Source organism: Pezoporus flaviventris, unplaced genomic scaffold, assembly GCF_033815535.1.
Source record: "Pezoporus flaviventris isolate CSIRO_AGI_PZ_B2104156 unplaced genomic scaffold, CSIRO_AGI_Pfla_v1 ptg000080l, whole genome shotgun sequence".
In the NCBI taxonomy this organism is placed as follows: Eukaryota; Metazoa; Chordata; class Aves; order Psittaciformes; family Psittacidae; genus Pezoporus; species Pezoporus flaviventris.
This window is the reverse complement of record NW_026892628.1, coordinates 1730381-1751469: the sequence shown is the minus strand read 5'-3', so window position 1 is coordinate 1751469 and position 21089 is coordinate 1730381. Positions and strand designations below refer to the sequence as shown.

The following is a 21089-nucleotide window of genomic DNA, read 5'->3' as shown; positions in this document are numbered from 1 at the left end:
CTTTGCTCCTGCCAGTTTGGATCCAGGTCCAGTGGCTGCAGCAGGGAGCTGGGAGCATGCTCTTCCCCCCCCCCCATAAGGAGAGCCTGGTGTTGGCCAGCAGTGGGGTTGCGGTGCTGCTTGGGGCTCCCTGTGAGCCCCCTCCTGTGCTGCCCTCAGGCAGAAGCTGGGTTTTGGGGGGCAGTTTCATACCCAGAGCCTGCTCCCCCCCTTCCCCAGCACTCACCCACCTGAGCTTTATCCTGGGGGAAGGAGCTGCTGGGGGTCCCACAATGAAGATCTTGTTCCAGGGGGGACCAGCACCCCCTGATGAGGGGTTCCCATTGCCCTGGCAGGATTTGCTCTGCTCCCCCCCATCTCTGCAGGGGTAATTCATTAGCTGTGACTCATTAGATCAGCCCAATGATCAATACTTGTTGCCAGCTGGTACCTGGCTCCATCCCTCACTTTCTTTTCCATATGGATTTCGCAGCGTGTCCCTGCCTCCTCGTACCCCCGTGTCTGTGCTCCTGGGGCCGGGCCTCAGTTTCCCCGGGGGTGATGAGGAGGGTGACCCCTGGAGGGGAGGAAGGCTCCAAAACCCTGCAGCCACCCCCCGGCCCGGGGACCCCATCGGCTTTGAGGATGGGGGGGTCCAGCCCCAGCCTTTACCGCGTGTTGGGGGCGAGGTCAGGGCTCCGAGCCCGGCTCGGGGAGGAGGAGGAGGAGGAGGAGGAAGGTGCCGGTGGGTCCAGAGGCAGCCGGGACCACGCTGGGGACCGCGGGGCTCCTGCCCCGGACCCCCCCCCCCGGCCTCATCCGCGTTGCTGCGTGTGCCCGGGGGCTGCGGGACGGGACCAGAGCCACCCCCCCCCCCCCCAACCCCGGCTCCGCTCCCGGCCCCTCCCCGCGCCCGCCCCGCTCCGCTCCCTCCCCGGGCCCGCCCCGTCGGGGCGCATCGCGGCGGGGCCGGTGGCTGCGGGCTCATGGCGGGGCTGCGGGCGCTGTGGCTGCTGGCGGCGCTGGGAGCGGCGGGGGGGCACCCGCAGCCCTGCCGCGTCCCGGCCCCCCCCGGCCCCGCCGTGCGTCTCGGGGCGCTGCTGCCGCCCGGTTCCCCCCGCCGCGCCCGGCTCCGCGCCGCGCTGGTCAGAGCCGCCGGTACCGGTAGCGGTGCCGGTGCCAGCCCCGGGGGGACGCCGCTGCCCTCGAACCTCAGCCTGGAGGTGGTGGCGGGCGGCCCGGCCGCTCGGGACCCGCGCTCGCTGGCGCGGTGGCTCTGCGGGGCGCTGGCGGGGCGCGGCGTTGCCGCCGTCCTGGCGCTGCCCCGCTCCCGCAGGGAGCTGCTCCTGCTCGACTTCCTCGCCGCCGCCCTGCAGATCCCCGTGCTCAGCATCCCGGACACCCGCGGGCTCCTGCCCGTCCGAGCGCAGGTAGGACCCGCATCCGCCGCGCCGGGCACCGGGGGCACCGGGGGCAGGTCCCCGGCCCGGCTCCGTCCAAGCTCTCGTCTCCCTCCGCAGCGGGTCGCAAACCGGTTCCTCTCCCGATGCTGATTCCAGCTCCAGCCCCGGCTCTATCCCAGCTCCTCGCACTTGCTGCATCCCGGCTCCATCCCAACTCTGTCCTGGCTCCGTCCCGGCTTCCATCTCAGCCCTATCCCACCCCCATTGCCACCCGCATCCTGAACACCCATCCTTTGTCTGTCCCAGCCTCATTCCGCGTCCCCTCCTAGCTTCATCCTGTCCCCCCATCGCAGCAACATCCCAGCCCCCTCCTGGCCCCCGTTCCAGCCCCATCCTGGCTTTATCCCAACCCCCATCCCAGCTCTATCCTGGCTCCATCCCAGCCCCCATCTCATCTCTTATGGCCCCCTGCCCGACTCTATCGCAGCCCCATCCCAGCTCTCAGCCCAAGGCAACTTCCCTGGCTCCTCCAGCAGCCCTGCATCCCCCAAGCCCCAGTCCCGACCCCAGGGATGTGCCTGGTGCTGGATCCCCCTCAGTCCCCTGTGCTGGATGGGGCAGCGAATGGGCAGAGCGCGGGCAGGGAGGGAGGGAGGGACCGTGGCTGGTGCTGCCTTTGGGCTCTTCCCGTGGGGCAGGAGCCAGGCAGGGGCACAGCCACAACCCCTCTGTGTCGGCAGAGCCCCTTCCACTTCCACGTGGACCGGCAGAGCTCGTTGGAGACGCTGGTGGACGTGGTGGTGAGCATCCTGCAGGCCAACGACTGGCACGAGACCAACCTGGTGCTCTGCCACCCCTGGGACGTCTCCGGCTTCCTCAGCCTCTGGGCCCGGCGCTCCCAGCTCTTGCTCCGCACCATCCTGGACCTCGGTTACCTGGATGAGCCCAGGGCCTCCCGCTACCTCCAGCAGCACCGGGAGCACTTCAGGGCCCTCTCCAGCCCGGTGCTGATGCTCGGCTGCGACCTGCAGCGCGCCCGGCTCATCTTCCGCACGGCCGAGGAGTCGGGGCTCCTGCCTCAGGAGCTGCACTGGGTGCTGGGGTCCCCGCTCAGCGCCGGCGAGCTGCAGACCGAGGGGCTGCCCCTGGGGCTGCTGGCTTACGGGGAGCTCAACCCGCCGCCGCTGGAGCTCTTCATGCAGGACGTGGTGGAGCTGGTGGCCCGCGCCGTCGGCAGCGCAGCCCGCACGCAGCCCGGCCCCGCTGTGCTGCACACCACGGGGAACTGCAGCAACGGGCGCCCGGTGGGCGGCGAGGCCCCGGGGCTCATCCTGTCCCGGTAAGGGAGGTGCTGGGGTGCCCCTTTCCCCGGCTCCATCACACTGGGGTGCCTGGGGGTGTGTGTGTGTGTGTGTGCAGAGCCCTGTGTGGTCCCTCGTGGGGCTCAGCGCTTCCGGGACGCGCTGTGTGCTGGCTGCACGGATGGGGACGTGTCACTCCCCATCTCCCTCAATGCTTCCCGAGCACGGTTGCTCCATTACCATCAATAACACCCGGTCCTCGATCAGGCTCATGGCTCCCAGCTCCTGTGACCGCCCCCCATCCCCTTCCCCTCCAGGTTCCTGTCCAACGCCTCCTTCCACGGGCGCACGGGGCCGGTGCGGGTGCAGAGCGCGAGGCTGGTGCGGCCGGAGCAGCGCTTCCACGTGTGGCGCCTGCAGCGGGACCCACGGGGAGCCCCGGCCTGGGGGACGGTGGGGTCGTGGCACCGGGGGAGGCTGGAGCTGGACGAGGGCGTGCGGCAGAGCCAGCGCCACGGCCCCGGCGAGGCGGCGGCGGGCAGCCGGCGGCGGCTGCGCGTGGTGACGCTGGTGGAGCACCCGTTCGTCTTCACCAGGGAGGTGGACGAGGACGAGAGCTGCCCCGTTGGGCAGCTCTGCCTGGACCCCGGCACCAACGACTCGGCTGTGCTGGACGCCCTCTTTGAGGAGCTGGGTGCCGGCAACGGCTCGGTGCCGCGGGCGTACAAGAAGTGCTGCTACGGGTACTGCATCGACCTGCTGGAGAAGCTGGCGGAGGACATGAGCTTTGCCTTTGAGCTCTACATCGTGGGCGATGGGAAATACGGGGCCTGGAAGAACGGGCGCTGGACGGGGCTGGTGGGGGACCTGCTCAGCGGCACGGCCCACATGGCCGTCACCTCCTTCAGCATCAACTCGGCGCGGAGCAAAGTCATCGACTTCACCAGCCCCTTCTTCTCCACCAGCCTGGGCATCCTGGTGAGGACCAAGGACACGGCGTCGCCCATCGGGGCCTTCATGTGGCCCTTGCACTGGACCATGTGGGTGGGCATCTTCGTGGCCCTGCACATGACGGCCCTCTTCCTCACCCTCTACGAGTGGAAGAGCCCCTATGGCATGACCCCGCTCGGCCGCAACCGCATGAAGATCTTCTCCTACTCCTCAGCCCTCAACCTCTGCTACGCCATCCTCTTTGGGCGCACCGTGTCCAGCAAGACCCCCAAGTGCTGCACCGGCCGCTTCCTCATGAACCTCTGGGCCATCTTCTGCCTCCTGGTGCTCTCCAGCTACACGGCCAACCTGGCGGCCGTCATGGTGGGGGACAAGACCTTCGAGGAGCTCTCGGGCATCCACGACCCAAAGGTTGGGAGAGGGTCCGGGTTGCTTCGGATGGGGTGGGAGCAGGGTCCATGGAAGAGGGATCTGTCCCGGCTCCACCTTCCCCTGTGGGATGCGCGTTAAAGGTCCCCACAGCCCAGGTCCTTGGGATGCGTCCGCAGGGAGCCGGGGCTCTTCCCGACTGATGCTCTGGTGCCTCCTTCCAGCTGCATCACCCCTCGCAGGGCTTCTGCTTCGGCACCGTGTGGGAGAGCAGCGCCGAGGAGTACATCAAGAAGAGCTTCCCGGAGATGCACGAGCACATGCGGCGCCACAACGTCCCCAACACCCCCGCCGGCATCACCATGCTCAAGTGAGGGGCCAGGACAGCGTTCTGAGGGGGTGTCCCGTGTGTCGTCCCCCCCTTTTACCCCTTCCAGGGCAGGTTTTGCCCCATCCCTTCAGCCCTTGCATGCCCCTGTGCTGGTGCAGGACGGAGCCCCCCAGGCTCAACGCCTTCATCATGGACAAGTCGCTGCTGGACTACGAGGTCTCCATCGACTCCGACTGCAAACTGCTCACCGTGGGGAAGCCCTTCGCCATTGAAGGTCTGGGGGGAAATGGGGGAGCTGTTGGGGGGGGGCACAGGACTCTTTGTGTGTGTTTGCGTGTTTGTGTGTGTGTGTTTGTGTGTGTTTGTGTGTGTTTGCGTGTGTTTGCGTGTGTCCGTATGTGTCTGTATGTCTCTGTATGTGTCTGTATGTATCTGTATGTTTGTACATGGCTGTATGTGTCCATATGTGTCTGTGTTTGTGTGTGTTTGTATGTATTTGTGTGTGTCTGTATGTGTCCATATGTGTCCATATGCATTTGTATGTGCCTGTATGTCTCTGTATGTGTTTGTATGTGTCCCTATGTGTCTGTATGTGTCCCTATGTGTCCATATGTGTCCCTATATGTCCCTATGTGTCTGTATGTGTCTGTATGTATCTGTATGTGTCCTATGTGTCCCTATGTGTCCGTATGTATTTGTATGTGTCCCTCTGTGTCTGTATGTATCTGTATGTGTTTGTATGTGTCCCTATGTGTCCCTATGTGTCTGTATGTATCTGTATGTGTCCCTCTGTGTCTGTATGTATCTGTATGTGTCCCTATGTGTCTGTATGTATCTGTATGTGTCTCTATGTGTCCCTATGTATCTGTATGTGTCCCTATGTGTCCCTATGTGTCTGTATGTGTCCCTATGTGTCCCTATGTGTCCCTATGTGTCTGTATGTGTCCCTATGTGTGCTCTCTGCCCGTGGCTCCCATGGGGCCGTGCCGGGGGAATGCCGCCCCGCTCCACGGCTCCCCAGCGCTCTGTCCCCGGGGCCAGGCTACGGCATCGGCCTGCCGCAGAACTCACCGCTCACCTCCAACATCTCCAAGCTCATCAGCTGGTACAAGTCCTCCGGCTTCATCGACCTCCTCCATGACAAGTGGTACAAGATGGTGCCGTGCGGGAAGCGCGTCCTCGCCGTCACCGAGGTGCTGGGCTCATGGGAGGGGGGCTCTGGGGGGTCTGAGCCCCACACAGCCCAGCTCAACCGCCACCCTTTGTTACCCCCCCCCCCCCCCCCGTAGACCCTGCAGATGGGGATCTACCACTTCTCAGGGCTCTTCGTGCTGCTCTGCATCGGGCTCAGCACCTCGCTGCTCACCTCGCTGGGTGAACACGTCTTCTACCGCCTCGTCCTGCCCCGCATCAAGCGCAAGAAGAAGTTCAACTACTGGCTGCACACGAGCCAGGTGCTGCTGCTGCCTCTTCCCTCGCTCATCCCTCCTCTGGTCCCCCTGCTCACGCGTCCTTTGTTCCCCATAGAAAATCCACCGGGCTCTGAACACGGGCACAGAGGAGCAGGAGAGCCGAAAGCTGGGCTTGGAGCAGAGGTACGGCCGCAGCGGGTGCTGCCCCACTCCTCCTTTGGATTTGGATTGGATACAGGAACGATTCCTCATTCAAAGGGCTGCTGGCACAGGGTGCCCAGAGAAGCTGTGGCTGCCCCATCCCTGGCAGTGTTCAAGGCCAGGTTGGACACAGGGGCTTGGAGCAAGCTGCTCTAGTGGAAGGGGTTGGAACTGGGGGAGCTTTAATGTCCCTTCCGCCACAACCCATGCTGGGATTCCGTGATCCTAAAGCTCTCTTCCACCCCGCTTCATTTTATGCTTCTCTTCCTCCCCATGGGCACCCCCCTGTTGTGGGGGGGGTCCCCGCTCAAGGCTCCCACCCCTCCCAAGGTGCGCCCTGCAGCCGAGGCCCTGGAGCACGCGGCGGGTGCGCTTCCAGCTGGACAGCAAAGCCCCCCCCGAGGCCGAGGAGCCCCCCCTGGAACGGGAGCTGCGGGAGCTGGAGCGGAGCATCCGGGAGCTGCGGGACCGGCTGCGGGCGGCGCTGGCCAGGAGGAGCGAGCTGGGGGCTGCGCTGGGCACGGCCAAGGGCGGCCGGGGGCTGCCTGCGCCCATGGGCACCGAGGAGCCCCCCGAGAGGTGATGAGGGCAGGGAGCGGGGTGGGGAGCCCCAAAGCAGCCCAAAGGGTGCGGTGGTCCCGTCCATAGGAGCGGGAGCAAAGGGGTGAGGGATGGAAGGAAACGGGCTTTGGGATGGGAGGATGGAGAAGGGGGTGGTCCTGGGGCTGGGCTCCCCCGCCCCCGGGTCAGGTCCTTCATGTCCCCTTCCTGGGGGTTAAACTGCAGGCAGCAGCCTTAGCTGAGGGGTTTAGTTTGGGATGGGGGTTTAGGCGGTGATGGGATGTGAGGTTTGGGATGGGGGTTTAGGCGGTGATGGGACGTGAGGTTTGGGATGGGGGTTTAGGCGGTGATGGGACGTGAGGTTTGGGATGGGGGTTTAGGCGGTGATGGGACGTGGGGTTTGGGATGGGGGTTTAGGCGGTGATGGGATGTGAGGTTTGGGATGGGGGTTTAGGCGGTGATGGGATGTGAGGTTTGGGATGGGGGTTTAGGCGGTGATGGGATGTGGGGTTTGGGATGGGGGTTTAGGCGGTGATGGGACGTGAGGTTTGGGATGGGGGTTTAGGCGGTGATGGGATGTGGGGTGTGGGGTTTGGGATGGGGGTTTAGGCGGTGATGGGACGTGAGGTTTGGGATGGGGGTTTAGGCGGTGATGGGATGTGAGGTTTGGGATGGGGGTTTAGGCAGTGATGGGATGTGGGGTTTGGGATGGGGGTTTAGGCGGTGATTGGATGTGGGGTTTGGGATGGGGGTTTAGGCAGTGATGGGATGTGGGGTTTGGGATGGGTTTTTAAGCAGTGATGGAATGTGAGGTTTGGGATGGGGGTTTAAGCAATGGGATGGGATATGAGGCCCCCACAGCCCCTTCCTGAAGGCTGGGGGATTAAGTCACAAAGACGATGGAGACAAGGAACGGCTGCTTTTTGCCTTCCAGCTGCATCCTCAATGCAGCAACGCTCGGGGCGAGGGTAACGCTTCCCCTCCCTCCACCGCAGGCACCCACGGGTCCAGCCCAGCTCAGCCCCACCGCAGAGCAGCAGAGAGGAGGAGGAGGAAGAGGAAGGTGAGTAGCCCTCACCCCACAGCGCAGCGATGTCGCAGCAGGACAGGTCCCAAACGCCCCTCCAGGAGCAGCAAAGCTGGGCAGACCTCCAGGCACTGCGGGTGGATGGCAAGAGGTGGATGCTGAGAGGTGGATGCACTGGCCCACATGGAGCAGGGAAAAGCCCCTCTCTTGGGCAGGAAATAACCCCCAACTCCAGCTGGGGGCAGCTGGGAAAGGAGCAGGCGACAGCACAGCAAGATCCTCCCTTCCCCTGGCGCATCCCTTCGGGATGCTCCTCAGAGCCCCACGTCCAGCAGAGCGGCTGCAGGCCACCCCGGCAGCAGCGTTAGAGATCATATTTATTATTATATACAAACACATTTTGTACATTAATTAAATAGAATGAACTCTACTCTTCATTCGTCAAAGCATTTGGTTTGGTTTTCCCCCCATCCCTTCCCCTCCCACCCCACTGCCCAACAGCCCCCAGCTCTGCCTGTGCCCAGTCACGAGCAGGGCCCCCCACAAAAAAAGCAACACCCGGGGCTCCTTGAGGCCAAACACAAAGAAAAGGGGGGCCTTGGGGTGGGAAATGCAGAGACAGTGAAGGGGGGGGGCTCTGAGCCCCCTGGCACCAACAGGGAAACCTTTTTGTGGTGGAAGATGCTGGAACGTGCACAAGAGCCCTCTGAGGGAATGGACTCCAGGTGCAGAGAGATGACTCTGAACTTGAGGGGCACAGTGACAGCTCCCCCCGCCAAGGGCAGCACCCCATGAGGCACCTCCCCTCTCCACCTTGTTCCTCCTCCTCCTCTCAGCCCTATGGACATGCTGCAGCCCTGAGCATCCCCCCTCTACCTGCCCCTGCAAACCCTGCTGTGAGGCCAGCCCGTCCCTGTCCCCAAGCCCAGCAGGCGCAGGGCAGAGGGCTCAGACACAGGCAGCTTGTGAGGAAAGGAGGGAAACCAGCTGAAATGTCTTGGCTCCTTTTGGTTCTTTGCTAAACCACCTCCTGCAAGAGCTGAGCCAGGGAAAAGGCGCTCTCTGCGCTGGGATGGGGCTGATCTTGGACACAGACGTGTCCCGTGGCAGGGACAAGGCACTGAAAAGCAGACACCATCCCCAGGGCAGAGCTGCTGTCCCCAAACGGCCCCACAGGCTCCCAGCGGATGTGACCTGAGCCCATCTTCCCCTGCTTTATGTTGGCTGCAGGCAGGTTAAGAGGCCAAGCTCCCATCGCCCTCCCAGCCATCACCAGTGGCACAGAGGCCAGCACTGCCCACACGCCTCTCACCTGCGATGGAAGCTCCCACCTGGACACAGCAGCTTCCATCCCAAAGCCATGGGCTGGGAGACACTCAAGGACAGAAAAGATGGGGCTGAACTGCAGCTTCGGCTTTGGTTATTGCCCAGCTTTACCCTGGCAGCAGCAAACGTAGTCTCTGGGGAAGGGCTGAAGCTCCTTTTCCCCCTAAGGAGAAGGGGAGGCGATCAGGTTTCTCTTGCTTTCCTGGGGGGGGGTCTGAAAACCCACCCCCTGTCCACACGCAGCTGCTATTCTAACATGAAGCTGCCACACGCACACACGCTCATGGCTGTGATCCAGGCCGCAAACATGAACACAGGGGGCAAAGAGGAAAAGCTGGGGCAGGGACCCAGAGCGGCTGCCTCGTCCCGCGTCCATCAGGCTCTCGCACACAAGCACACACGGGCTCTTCCCAGAGGAGGCTCACTGCAGCACCTCTTCTCTATCCCGCCTGCTCCACCTCTGCACTAAGAGGAATTCATGGGTTAAGGATGACGGTGAAGTGAGAAACGGTAACAAAGGAAAATCCAGATGCCTCCCCGGCAGTCCAGAGTTACAGTAACAGGGGCTCAAGACAGGCTCCTCAAGTGAGGCTGCGGGCAGGGTGCGGAGCGGGGTGGGCTCTCTGCTGGTGCTGGGCAAGGGCTGCTGTCCCCCCGGTCCCCAGGCACGCGCCCCGACCGCCTGTCCTGCTCCGTGTCCTCGGCAGAGGCTGCAGGGCTCTGCGCCACGCTGCTGCTGCTGCTGCTGCTGCCAGCACAGTCCTTGCTGCTCGCTCGGCCTTGGCTGCCCGAGCCCTCCCCAGCCTCAGTCTGCTCCGGGAGGGGATGGCTGGGGACAGAGCCCCCCTCCTCCTGCAGCGGGAGCGGGGTTGCAGCCGGGGCCGCCTTTGCGGCGGGGGGAACATCTGCTGCAGCCACCACAGACGTCGAGGTGAGCTCAATGGTGATGGAGCCCACGGCCGTCTCCGGGTGCTCGCTGCTCACCCTGATGCGGGCGACCAAGCCGGAGGCAGCGTCCTGAGGGCTCCCGTTGGCCATGGCCTCGTGCACCGCGTTGGGCTCCAGGAGGGTCGTGCTCAGGTCGGACAGGAAGGAGGCCTCGGTGACGATGGCGGCTGTCTCCGCCACCCAGTTGAGGTCACTGCCCGCGGTGGCAGCGGCGATGACGCTGGAGGCCGTGCTGGGTGCCAGGGCGGCCGGGCTGGCGCCGTCCCCCGAGGGGCCGGCGGGCAGGGGGGGTCTGCGGCTCCCCCCGTCGACGGGGGCAGCGGTGGTGTTGTTGTTGAGGTTGTCCTGCAGCGTGGTCTGAGTGCCCTGGCCCACCTGCTGGGTCTGCAGCAGCATCTCCTGGATGCGGATCTGCTGGAGGATGGCCGGCAGCTCGTAGTGGTGGAAGAAGTAAATCATGGAGTGCTAGAGAAGGCAAAGGGAAAGGAGTCACTCGTTGGGCCTAACACACCTTAGAGAACTACGCTTTCCTCATGGCTAGAGAGATCAGCTGCTCTGACCACGAGGTTATCTGACACTGTGGGAAGATTTATCCCTTCTACTACAACCCCTGCAAGCTACATGTACAGTTTCTCTCTAAGGAGAATGGAATACAACCCCTCTTCCCTTGTAAGGGCTGACAACTGGAAGGGTGAAGGCATTTCTCTAGCCCACCTTCCTTCCCTGTCTTGGTGGCAGCAGAGAAAGGGGCAGGACACCAGCAATACACACAAAAGGTTTGCCTGAACCAGGATTTTGGAGACCTCAAGCCTGGGGCTGGTCTCTGCACTGCACAGGCCTGACCAGCTCCTCAGCCTCTTCAAGGGGAGATCCTCGGTGGGATTTCCTCCCGAGAGCCAGGACAGAAACCCTTCCCTAACACCTCCTAACAAGTGACATCAGCCACTGTCAGTCACGTGGCTGGATCTGAGCCAGTGGCCAAGAAGCCCTCCTGTTCACCAGCCTCCTCCTGCTGTTCCGTTTCCAAACCAGGGATTCTTTCCATCTCTTACATAAAGATCACTGCTCAGACTCAGCTTGACAACAAGTCAGATAAAGCCAGATCCCTGTGAGGTGTGTGGTAAGTCACACAGTGGCTCCTGCCTCTGGGCTGGCTGCATCACCATGCAGCAGAAGTGGCAGCTACTCACCTGGATGAAGAGCCAGGAGGTGACCAGAGCCAGGCTGCTGTACTGCCCATTGAATCGGTAGTGGTAGGCATAGAAGGCAAAGTGGTACAGATAGAAGAACCTGGAGGGAAAGGCAGAAATCATCAGGATATGGCAACAGACAGGACAAACGTGAGCGTCTGTCTGCTCCCAGTTCCATTCCGAGCTGGGGCAGGTTGCACAGGGCGGTGCAGACTCCAATTAACAGGTAATTCAAATTGCCTTGTTATGAACAAGTCTTCAACAGGGCAGAACAAAGGGCAGGGAAAGGACTGAGGCGATTCCTGACATCCAGGAACAAGCCCAAAGTGGAAGCAATTGCACTTTGGGCCCTGTGACACATAGGGCAGCTCCCACAGAAGCATTCAGGAGCAGAAGTGCTGCTGCCTGGGAGGGCTGGAAGGGATCTGAAGCGGCCCCTTTCCCACCTGAGGAGAGGACACGTGGTGAGAACACGGGAAGGAGGCCCCGGGCAGCCCTCACCTGAGCCAATGCCTCTTGCTCGTATTGGTGTGGCAGCAGATGGCATCGTACTGGTCGGCCAGCCACACGATGAGGATGATGTAGAAGGCGGTGGTGGTGTCGTTGAAGAACTCGGACATGATGGCCTCCATCCCTGCGGGACAGAGCAGCTGCATCAGGGCCACAGGAGGGAATCCTCTGTCACCTCAGAGCAGGGGCCTGGTGACCGTGCAGCATAGGCCACAGCAGCACCAAACTGCCCTAAAGCAGCAGCTACGGGCAAACATGTTCACTGCTGCCTGCAGCCACTGCACAGGCCAGATGATCAGCTGGCTCCAGACAGCGCAGATTTTGGGGAGGTTTAGGGGGCTTTTCAAACTCAGACTACGCTAATGCAGCATGGTCACGGGAAGCATGAATCTGACATGAACTGATTTCCAAATGAGCTGCTTTCTGGGGACCCACAAGGATGATCCAGCTTAGGGTGCCATCAAATTTCAGGGTCCTCACAAGGTGCCACATTAACTAGCTGCTGCGTGTCAGACTCCCTGCAGATCCCAATGAGACATGCTGCACAGCACAAGAAGTGAGCTCATGTCCTTACCTACGAGAGCCAGAATGACAGTGAGGAGGGGAGCTGCAGGGAACGCAATTGTCATGTTCATTTCCAGCATCTGTAACAGGTCAACTGCAAGAAGGAGAACAGACTATGACACGAAGTGGCTGTGAGGCCACGGGACCCTCCATCCCATGCTGCTCCCCATTCAGAGCACTGCAACACGCAGTGAAGTCCAGTGTCCCAAGACCACTGTCCCTGACACTTTGTCAGAGACAGAACAGCTCTCCAAGCCCGGTCACAGGGCCATAGGGAGATATATTCCTTGTGCAGCTACACACAAGAGCCTTCTAAACCAACAACAGGGGCTACTGTGCTGGAGCAGGCACAGCGTGCAGCACACCCTAAACCCCTCCAAAATCCTTACCAATGAAGACAAAGATCTGATGGTGCGAGTAGCGCAGCAGCATCGAAACGGACAGAGTCTGAAACACGAGAGCAGAAACCAGAGTTAAGAGCCACAGAGGCCCAGGAGTCACCACCAGAATCACCCTGCAGCCTGGCCAGGCGAGCCTGGGCCTGCTGTGCTGCTCAGCACACGGTGTGTAGCCCATGCTCCTCCATTTGAGGTGTGCAGACCTCACAAAGAATAACTGCAACTTCCCCAACTTCCTCTTTGTGTCACTGCAGTGAGGATTGTAAAGAGACCAATTCTGAAGAGTCCAGCAGGGGCCAAACCAAACAGCAACAGGGCTGGAAGCCCAGTTTCATCCCATCCTCCATGTGTGCTCCTCCCACCAGCTCATAAGGCCGCCTGACAGTCACCAGCTCTCATTTCCCCTTCCAATTTGCCAGTCGTACCCTACTGCACCAGTGCACAGACACGAAGAGAGACAGCTGCCCAGGACTAGGAACACAGGCTGGTGTCCCTTGGGATCTCATCTAACGCTGATCTGTAATCACCTCATCTCACACAGTCAGGAGACCTGGATCTATCTTTAGCACTCTTGGCAAATTAGGCCTGTTCTTGGAAGTCTCAGAGGACAAAATTCCACACCCAGTGCCTTAGCAGCCCGAGTGGTTTAACTATGCTTCGAGCCTTTCTAACAGGAATAACCCTTTGGACAAGGAAACCATCACTTCATCCTACTGCAGCTCCTCTGTTTCAGTGTTAGAACTTCAGAACCCACATGCAGAAAACCAAGCATCACAAAGACAAGAACCTCCTGCTCCATCAGCTGAGCTTTAAAAGCAGATGAGGAGAGCTCAGGCCTGGGCTGTTACTTTCAAACATGACCAGCATCAGGCCCAGAGTCCAGGCAATGCCCAACTCCTGTCAACTTACAAATATGACCATGATGACGAAGGCTGCCAGGTAAGAAGTCCTGGCCATCCACATGCTGACAAAGCGATAGTGCTCCCCAGACACCACGTTGCGAAGGAAACCTGAAGAGAAACCACAAGCACACAAGCTCAGTGTGATTCACCCATCACCCAAGAACAAACTTCCAGTGCCTTCTAAAGGAACAGGATCTGAAGCAACACCTCCTCAGCAGCACTGCTGTTGTTATGCAGTGCAGCGAGGCAGCAGGAAGTCACGTTTGCAGACACCTCTCCCCTCCTGCTTGTCTCATTCTGTCCTTGACAATAACATCTCTACATAACACAGGGAGCCATTCCCTTCATTAGAGATGAATCAATAGGCAGAGGATGACATTCACGCATCTAGAGAAAAACCATCAACTGCTCTGCTGATCCCTCTGAGCCTTACCTTTGTTTTCTTCATTTTCAGCTAAAGCTTTGACACTTGACATCAGGATATCGTCATAACCCAGGAACTCATCCAGCAACAGGCGACTGAACCTGTCCCCAAAGCACTGGTCCCTGGTAGGATCTGGAGAGAAGACAAAAACCCCATTCAGGTTGTCCCCACCTGAAGCCACAGAGGAGGCAGCAGGGCAGACAGAGACTTCTTATCACTCAGAAGGACCCATGTGCCACCAGAGCCCTGTCTGTGCTCAGACCTTTGGCAGTATAAACTGGGCAGGACAGGGAGGGAAAATGTCACACCCTGACAGATCCAGCCAGGCTGTCAAAATGCTAATGTCAGCCAGGCCTCAAGAATTCCATCAGGACTCTCACGCTCTCTGCTGCCACTGACATGAAAGGAATTTGCCTTCTAGCCTTGGACTATTTCCCTGGGCTCACCCCAGCTAATGGCCCAGAGAAACAAGTTCCAGTAAGACTCACAGGGCCAGGCTAGGACATTTTAGCCATGAGCTGGCTTCAACATGACACTGCTGGACCCTCCTGCAGTGGAGGACACACCAACACCTCCCCATGGCTCTAGGCATGGATGAAGGCTGCTCAGTTCCATCTCATGAAGCCTGTAAAAATAACCCAGATCTATACAAAACAGGAAGTGTGAACACAAGGAATTTCTCAGTAAAGTACTACTGAAGGACTTTTTCTAGCTGAATTGGAAAACCCAGGTCAGGAAGCAGACATTTAACAGGGAAACTGCCCATTGCCTGTACAGAAGAACTGCTTAATACTCCAGTCCAGCTGTAACTCAGCTTGATTAGGAGTAAGGAATGAAATCTAGTCCCATTGTTGCCTTAACAGCTCATCACACATTAATTTAGTTCACAGGCCTGAGAAGGCTTGAAACCATATTCCTGATGATTCTATACATGCCAGGAGAAGAGAACACTTCAGGGAAATGGTCTGCTGGTGCTCACAGGGACAAGAACCATGTGGAGACAGTGCTAAGCAGATCTGCTCAGTATTGCCCCGACACACAACTGCTCCCACTGCTGGGCTCTAACACCATGCTGCTGCTGCTGTTCCACACTGAGCCTAAATCTTTCAGTACCACGAGCCTCTTCCTTCCTCAGTGAGGAAACTGTGCTGGACACAACACTAGGGCTTGCTGAAACAGGCTCCACCATTTCAGGCTCCTCCTCTTGCAAAGGTATGACCTACTAAAGCAATCAAGGCTCCATAAAGCAGCTCTCCTGCGTGGGCAAGGAGCGCCATCAACTGTTATAAATAGTTTCCACAAGACTAAAGAGGCACCGGGGCATAGGAACCTCTGCAGAGCCCTCACCCACCCCTGCCTGCACCAGCTCCAGCACTCACCCAGAGTCACCCACCCCTGCACCAGCTCCAGCACTCACCCAGAGTCACCACCATAACCGGGATGCTGAGGCGCTGCCGAGTGCTCTGGGACAGGCGCAGGAAGCCGTACTCCAGCGAGTACTCCACTATGTACTCCTCCTGCGGCCACACTGCAAGAGAGGGTGGGAAGGGACACTCAACAGCAGGGTTGGGAACAGCCATCAAAAAGAAATACCACCTCTGGATTCCCTCCCACCACGTCCTGAGAAGAGAATCAGTTGCAGGCACAGGCTCCGGGCTTCCTTCAACCTGTTAAGAACGAGTCAATACACATTCTTGGACATTACTTTTGCTTCCAAACCCTGCCTGACAAGCCCAAGAGCACTTGTTCTTACTCTGTTCCACTTCTGCTTTCTATGTTGTTTAGAAAACAGCAGGAAAATACAATTACACCTGCTGAGCACCAAGTAAACACCGCACAAGGCAAGAGCATGCACTGCTCACCCCTGCAATGACAAACCTCAGAGCTAAAGGCAGGAGCAAGTACAGCTTTCCAGGGGAAAACAGTCTGTCTAAGTATCAAATTTGGTGTGCTTATAGCACAAAAAACCTGGAAAGAAAACAAACAATAAAAGCAGGGATTTGAGGCTCTGGGACCCTTTTGAAAAGATCACAGTTGTTAAATCACATCAGGAAGCAGCACAATTCTCTCCCCCACCATGCTGCTGGATCACTTCCAACCAGGAGTTCTGCAAAGCAAGGCACAGCCCATCAGTGCACCCAGCTCAGCTTCAGCAGCTACCAATAAAGGTATTGCACCAAAAATAGTCACTGCTCTCTAGTCTTCTGTCACTTCAGGATCTTAAATTCAGGACTAACGAGTTCTAGATCAGCATCAAGCAAAATCACTGCAGGAGCAAGGGAACAGTGCCAAGGCAATGCCCAGCCTCACAATCCTCCACAATATCCAGTCCTTCTGAACAGCAAAGAACTCCAGCCTTTCCAGGGATAAAAGTGGAGGTGAAAAAGGCAAATTAAGAAATAATCCAATGACTCTACTTTAACATAAATACTTTTTAATAGATTTCCAGCCCTAACCACTTGAAACATATTTTCCAATGCTGGAATTCCATTTTGAATAATACAAAGCCACTAAAACCTCCCTTGAGTTTAAGAGGCATCAGCAGCTTAAGCCTTGCTGGGACCAGGGGAGGGATGAAGCAGGATGATGCAGAGCAGCAGTGCTGTATCTCGCAGTGCTCTAAAACCCGCTCGGTGGCTTTGGGGATTAATTGGCTGTTCCAAGCCCTGGTGTTGACTCAGGGACCCAAACCCTTAATGCAAGGAGGAATGTGCCCTGTCACTGCCACCCCTGCAGACCTCAAGAGGAAAGAGAACAGCTCAAGGAGGGAGGTTCATGTTTGTCTGAGATATCCACCACCCATCACTGCAGAAAGAGGGTGCCGGAACAAGAGGCTTCAGCACATTTTATAGCCCAGGCAACCCCCAACTCCCAGCCTCCCTCCCAGCCAAAGGAAAGATCTTGCTGTGGATCTACTGTTAGTACTGACACAATTAATGACAGGCAAATGCATCAGGGAAAACATTTAAGGTTACTATGCACGTGCCCAGGGAAGCCAGAAGGAAGGAGACGTGCAGGAAGGATGCACAGGGCAGGGAGGGAGGGGCACAGATAGCAGTGGAAGTTGTCTTTACCTGCTCTGGCTAGCATCTCAAACTCGGACACAGTCTCCCTCAGAGGCTCCATACCTTTAGTGGCTGCTTCACTAAATGAGAACTCCCGGCTTTCATTGTGGGTCAGCGCCTCGGTGCTGCTCACCCGGGATGGCTTGAGGAACACCTTGGGCTCGATATCCAGCTCAAACTGTTGGAGAATCATGGCAGGCATGTCAGCAAACCCCCAAAGCTCCAGTCTTCTGCACTCCCTCTGTGCCCCCAGCACCAAAAGGAGAACTTAAGAGGCCCCTTCCTCAGACTTTACTTCCTATCTTAAATCAGTTTAGGGGGCCTATAGGGATGCTGGAGAGGGACTCTTCATTAGGGACTGCAGTGATAGGACAAGGGGTAACGAGTTCAAACTATAACAGGGGAAGTTTAGATTGGATATAAGGAGGAAATTCTTTCTTGTAAGGGTGGTGAGGCACTGGAATGGGTTGCCCAGGGAGGTTGTGAATGCTCCATCCTTGGCAGCGTTCAAGGCCAGGTTGGACAATGCCTTGGGTGAGATGGTTTAGTGGGAGGTGTCCCTGGCCATGGCAGGGGGGTTGGAACTGGATGATCTTAAGGTCCTTTCCAACCCTAACTAGTCTATGATTCTATCATCAGAGGCTGCTGTGAGAGTTCAGGAAAAGCCAAGGAACACACTCTGCTCCCAGATGACTGAGAGATCACAGGTGGACTGCACTACCAAACCACTGCCCCCCAAACCCACAACCAGGTTCTGTGTATGCTGGGAAGGCGCCTTTACCTTGACAGAGCTGTTTTCAAACATATCCACTGTCATTTCCTCCTCTTCCTCCTCCTCTTCCTCAGCCGTGGATTCAACCACCATCCCTGGGAACTTGTCAGCACCACAGAACTGCAGGAAGATGGGGGCTCGGCTGGAATTGCGCTGGATTTCCACCCGCAAGATGCCGTCGCGCGGCCACTTATCACGCACGTGCTCCAGGCAGTTGATGGGCGAGCGGGAGAAGGCGATGTGGATGTATGCCAGGATGAAGAGCACAAAGAGAGCCTGCACACAGCAGGAAACAAAGCAGAGACCATCAACCCAACCAGCCTTGGCCTGTTTGCCCCCTCCCCAGTTTTAACCATCTCCTCTTTGCCCTTAAACACACTGGGTTAATTTGGACACGAGGTTTTTACGCTTCCCAACCCAAGCAGCCCAGACTTTGGCAATCTCAGCACTGCTGGGTCAAGGGGGGAACGCACCAAAAACACACAGAGCAAGATCAATCTCCTCCTGCTCACAAGGCCAGAGCTGCCACTGATACCTGTGCAGTACACAGGCCCCAGCACCACGTAAGATCCTGCAAACCAACACCATCCTCAGGACTGCACACAGACAAACAGACCCAACACAGCACTAAGGAGGCTCCAAAGCCATTGAAACCCGTGGCTTTCAACCATTCCCTCCTCAGCACAAAGCATCTCCTCTTGAAGCCCAGAGGAGACCACCCAGCTTCCAAAGGCAGCATAAAGCAAGCTCCAACAAAAGACAGCCCACCACAAGAGCAGGGCAACCCAAATCCACACACAACAGCCAGCTCCGCGTTCAGATCCACCTCTCGCTGCTGCCGCGGTGGAGGTCGAGCTGGCCTGTGAGGGACATCACCGCTCCCTGGCCCAGGGAGCAGCTCTAAAGCCACAGCAAACCGAAGCGGCCCAATAAAACCCTGCAGCGAAGGTCATGGATCCAGCTCGACGTTGCCCAACGCCGTCCAAAGTTCAGAGCTGAAAGCTCCGCGCGACGCCGGTGGAGCGGAACAGCCGGGTGTCACGCACTCAGGGCCCAAGCGCAGCGAGACGCTCGCTCCCAGTTTAACCAGCTGCCCTTGCTACGCAGCGCTCCTGACCCATTTGCTAGGCACTGGTAAACAGCCCATCCGCAGGAAGGCAGGAGGGAAGGTAAAGCAGAAACACCTCCCTTCCCTCGTCACGCAACTACGGGCAGCCGCAGGCCTCGGTGCGCAGAGGCTGATCCCAACCCCGCGGCGGGAGCAGGCTGTTCCCTGCAGGTGCCCTGGGAATACTCTTTACTTCCTTAGGAGTGATGCGATCGAAGGGAGACAGCAGCAAGAACCGCTACCAGCCCCACAGCTAGCACCAGCCCTGTCCCAGTCCCCCTTGAATCCAGTCAGGACAGCTGGGGAAGAAAGATGGTAAAACCCCCTGGCAGGGGTGAAGCATGTGCAGTGAGACAAGTTGTCCTAAATGTTTCCTTGCTTCAAGCAGCTGAATTTTAGGAACTCGCAGCAGAAGCCCATTCAAGCTCCTCTCCCCCTTCCCTTTAATTGTCACCCTGGTCAGTGCGTGCCCCAGGAGCTGTGGAGCAGGATTTAACCTACAGGCAGCTCACCCTGCGGGCACCAACAGGTCCCTCCGTGGGTCTCCAACCTTGCACCCACATGATAATCCTGCACCCACACTGACAAGAAAGCAGGAGGGTTTGTACCCACGGTGTGATGCTGCACTAGCACTGCTGAAGGTGCTGCCTGCTAAAAGGAAATGGGGTTAAACCAGGGGTGTATATTAAGTGCTTCCAGAGAAGACAAGACTGCAAGAGAACTCCAACGATCACGTATTCAACGTATCCAAAAAGAGGGACTGGTTGCAAACAGAAACCTCTCGCACCCACATCCCTGTCCCTGCCCAGCGCGCTGGCTCAGCGATTTCCTTGCCATTTCCAGATCTGGAATCCCAGCTCTGGCACTGCCGAGACCACCAGAGACCACTAACTACAACCAGGTCCCATCTTCCTCACGGAGCAGAGGCCCAGGGGAGCTGGTGGTGCAGGTGGCCCCAAAGGCAGGCTGTGACCTCTAGCAGCGACCAGGTGTTCGTGTTAATAAGCGAACCTGTGCCTCCGTGCCCGGGCAGCGAGGGCAAGGTCGGCTCCTCCCCACAAACCCCCCCCTCCCCTCACCTTGAGCAGGACGAAGAACTCGAAGACGCGGCGGAAGGAGGGTGGGAAGAGGCGCGCGTAGGTCACTGCCATCTTGAAGAAGAGAGCATGGAAGAGGCGGTCGCGCACATTGATGAGGGGGTTCTGGTTGAGGTTGGGGTTGCGGACGCCGCCCCGGTTGTTGCCCCCGGCAGCGCCGCCGTTGCCCGGGTGCTGGTTGTTGGCGTTGGGCTGGTTCTCGGACATCGTGGCTCCTGCGGCTGCGAGCCACGGGGAGGGGAGGGGTGGGGGGGGAGCCGCTCCTCGGCCGCACAGCGGGCTCGGCGCCGCCGCTCAGCGCTGCCTCCCGGTGCCCGGCGCTGCTCGGTGCTGCTCCTGCTGCCGCCGCCGTCCCGCTGCCCTCGGGCCTGGCCTCCTGCGCGCAGACGCCTCCGGAGCGGAGGGCGGGTCAGGCCCGGCAGGGCCAGGATCAGGGCCAGGCTTCGGGGCTCAGCGGGCCACGGCTGCGGAGGGGCCCGGGAGCTGCGCAGCGAGGACCTGGCTGCCGGGCCGGCCCCGCGGCCATGAGGGGGGCCCCGTTACGGGGTCGGTGTGAGCGCGGCGGCCGCCTCGGCTCTCCCGGTGCGGTGCGACCGGACCCGGCCCGGCCCCTCAGCGCCCCGCCGCCATCTTCCTCCGCCGGCGGCGTTGGTGCGCATGCGCGAGCGCCGCCGGGGCACCCTGGGACTGTGGCAGCGGCCAGGCCGGGGCCCCGCCCCGATATGCAAATGAGAAGCGGTCCCCGCGTACATCGCTTTAAAACGCTTCCGAAACGGCCGGAATCCCGACAGAAAAAAAGGATTTAGAACAGAGAAACGGCGGGTGTTGCGCAGAATGTGGTGGGAGAGAGAAAACGAGGGACGAATCGAAGAAATAAGCATTCACCATGACGTGAAAAATATTAAATGAGAGGGGTTTAAATAGCGCCTCGGACGGAGAAGCAGTCGTGCTCGCTTCGGCAGCACATATACTAAAATTGGAACGATACAGAGAAGATTAGCATGGCCCCTGCGCAAGGATGACACGCAAATTCGTGAAGCGTTCCATATTTTGCTCCTTTTGCCCCCATTTTACGGGACAATCCCACCCCCGCAGCCCGCCGACACCCCTTTTGTCCCCCGCGCACTGGCAGAGGGATGGGGAGGTACCCGTGGCCCCCCACGTCGAGCCCTAGCACAGGAGAGGGATATTGAGGGGAGATGGGCACCCCAAAACCTTGGTGCCACAGGACTGGGGTCCAAGGGCTGAGG

The 21089-nt window shown here is 59.0% G+C and overlaps 2 protein-coding genes and 1 non-coding gene across 6 annotated transcripts; 2 read left to right on the top strand and 1 right to left on the bottom strand.

Annotated features, from left to right (window-relative positions):
• Positions 1-965: 965 nt before the first annotated feature.
• On the top strand, positions 966-7592 carry GRIN3B (glutamate ionotropic receptor NMDA type subunit 3B). Of its 3 annotated transcripts, XM_061474785.1 has the most exons (10): positions 966-1409; positions 2123-2721; positions 3001-4045; positions 4228-4373; positions 4493-4608; positions 5376-5527; positions 5624-5788; positions 5862-5929; positions 6278-6526; positions 7504-7592. In XM_061474785.1, the coding sequence occupies exons 1-10, from the start codon at positions 966-968 to the stop codon at positions 7577-7579; spliced, it is 3060 nt and encodes a 1019-aa protein (XP_061330769.1). In that variant the 3' UTR covers positions 7580-7592. The 3 variants fall into 3 exon arrangements, with proteins under 3 accessions (XP_061330769.1, XP_061330768.1, XP_061330770.1); XM_061474784.1 differs by having other exon boundaries at positions 5624-5929; XM_061474786.1 differs by lacking the exons at positions 5862-5929; positions 6278-6526; positions 7504-7592 and having other exon boundaries at positions 5376-5481; positions 5624-5752.
• Positions 7593-9209: 1617 nt separating this feature from the next.
• TMEM259 (transmembrane protein 259) lies at positions 9210-20077 on the bottom strand. Of its 2 annotated transcripts, none has more exons than XM_061474588.1 (11): positions 19822-20077; positions 17644-17910; positions 16872-17040; positions 15215-15325; positions 13807-13929; positions 13381-13481; positions 12463-12520; positions 12084-12167; positions 11501-11633; positions 11000-11099; positions 9210-10274 (listed from the first exon to the last, which is right to left on the bottom strand). In XM_061474588.1, exons 1-11 carry the CDS (start codon positions 20044-20046, stop codon positions 9429-9431), a joined length of 2217 nt encoding a protein of 738 aa, XP_061330572.1. In that variant the 5' UTR covers positions 20047-20077; the 3' UTR covers positions 9210-9428. The 2 variants fall into 2 exon arrangements, with proteins under 2 accessions (XP_061330572.1, XP_061330573.1); XM_061474589.1 differs by having other exon boundaries at positions 16926-17040.
• A 708-nt stretch (positions 20078-20785) lies between these two features.
• On the top strand, positions 20786-20892 carry LOC133280278 (U6 spliceosomal RNA). The gene has a single exon (XR_009747107.1). It is a non-coding gene; the product is annotated as a U6 spliceosomal RNA (small nuclear RNA).
• The last annotated feature ends 197 nt before the right edge of the window (positions 20893-21089 follow it).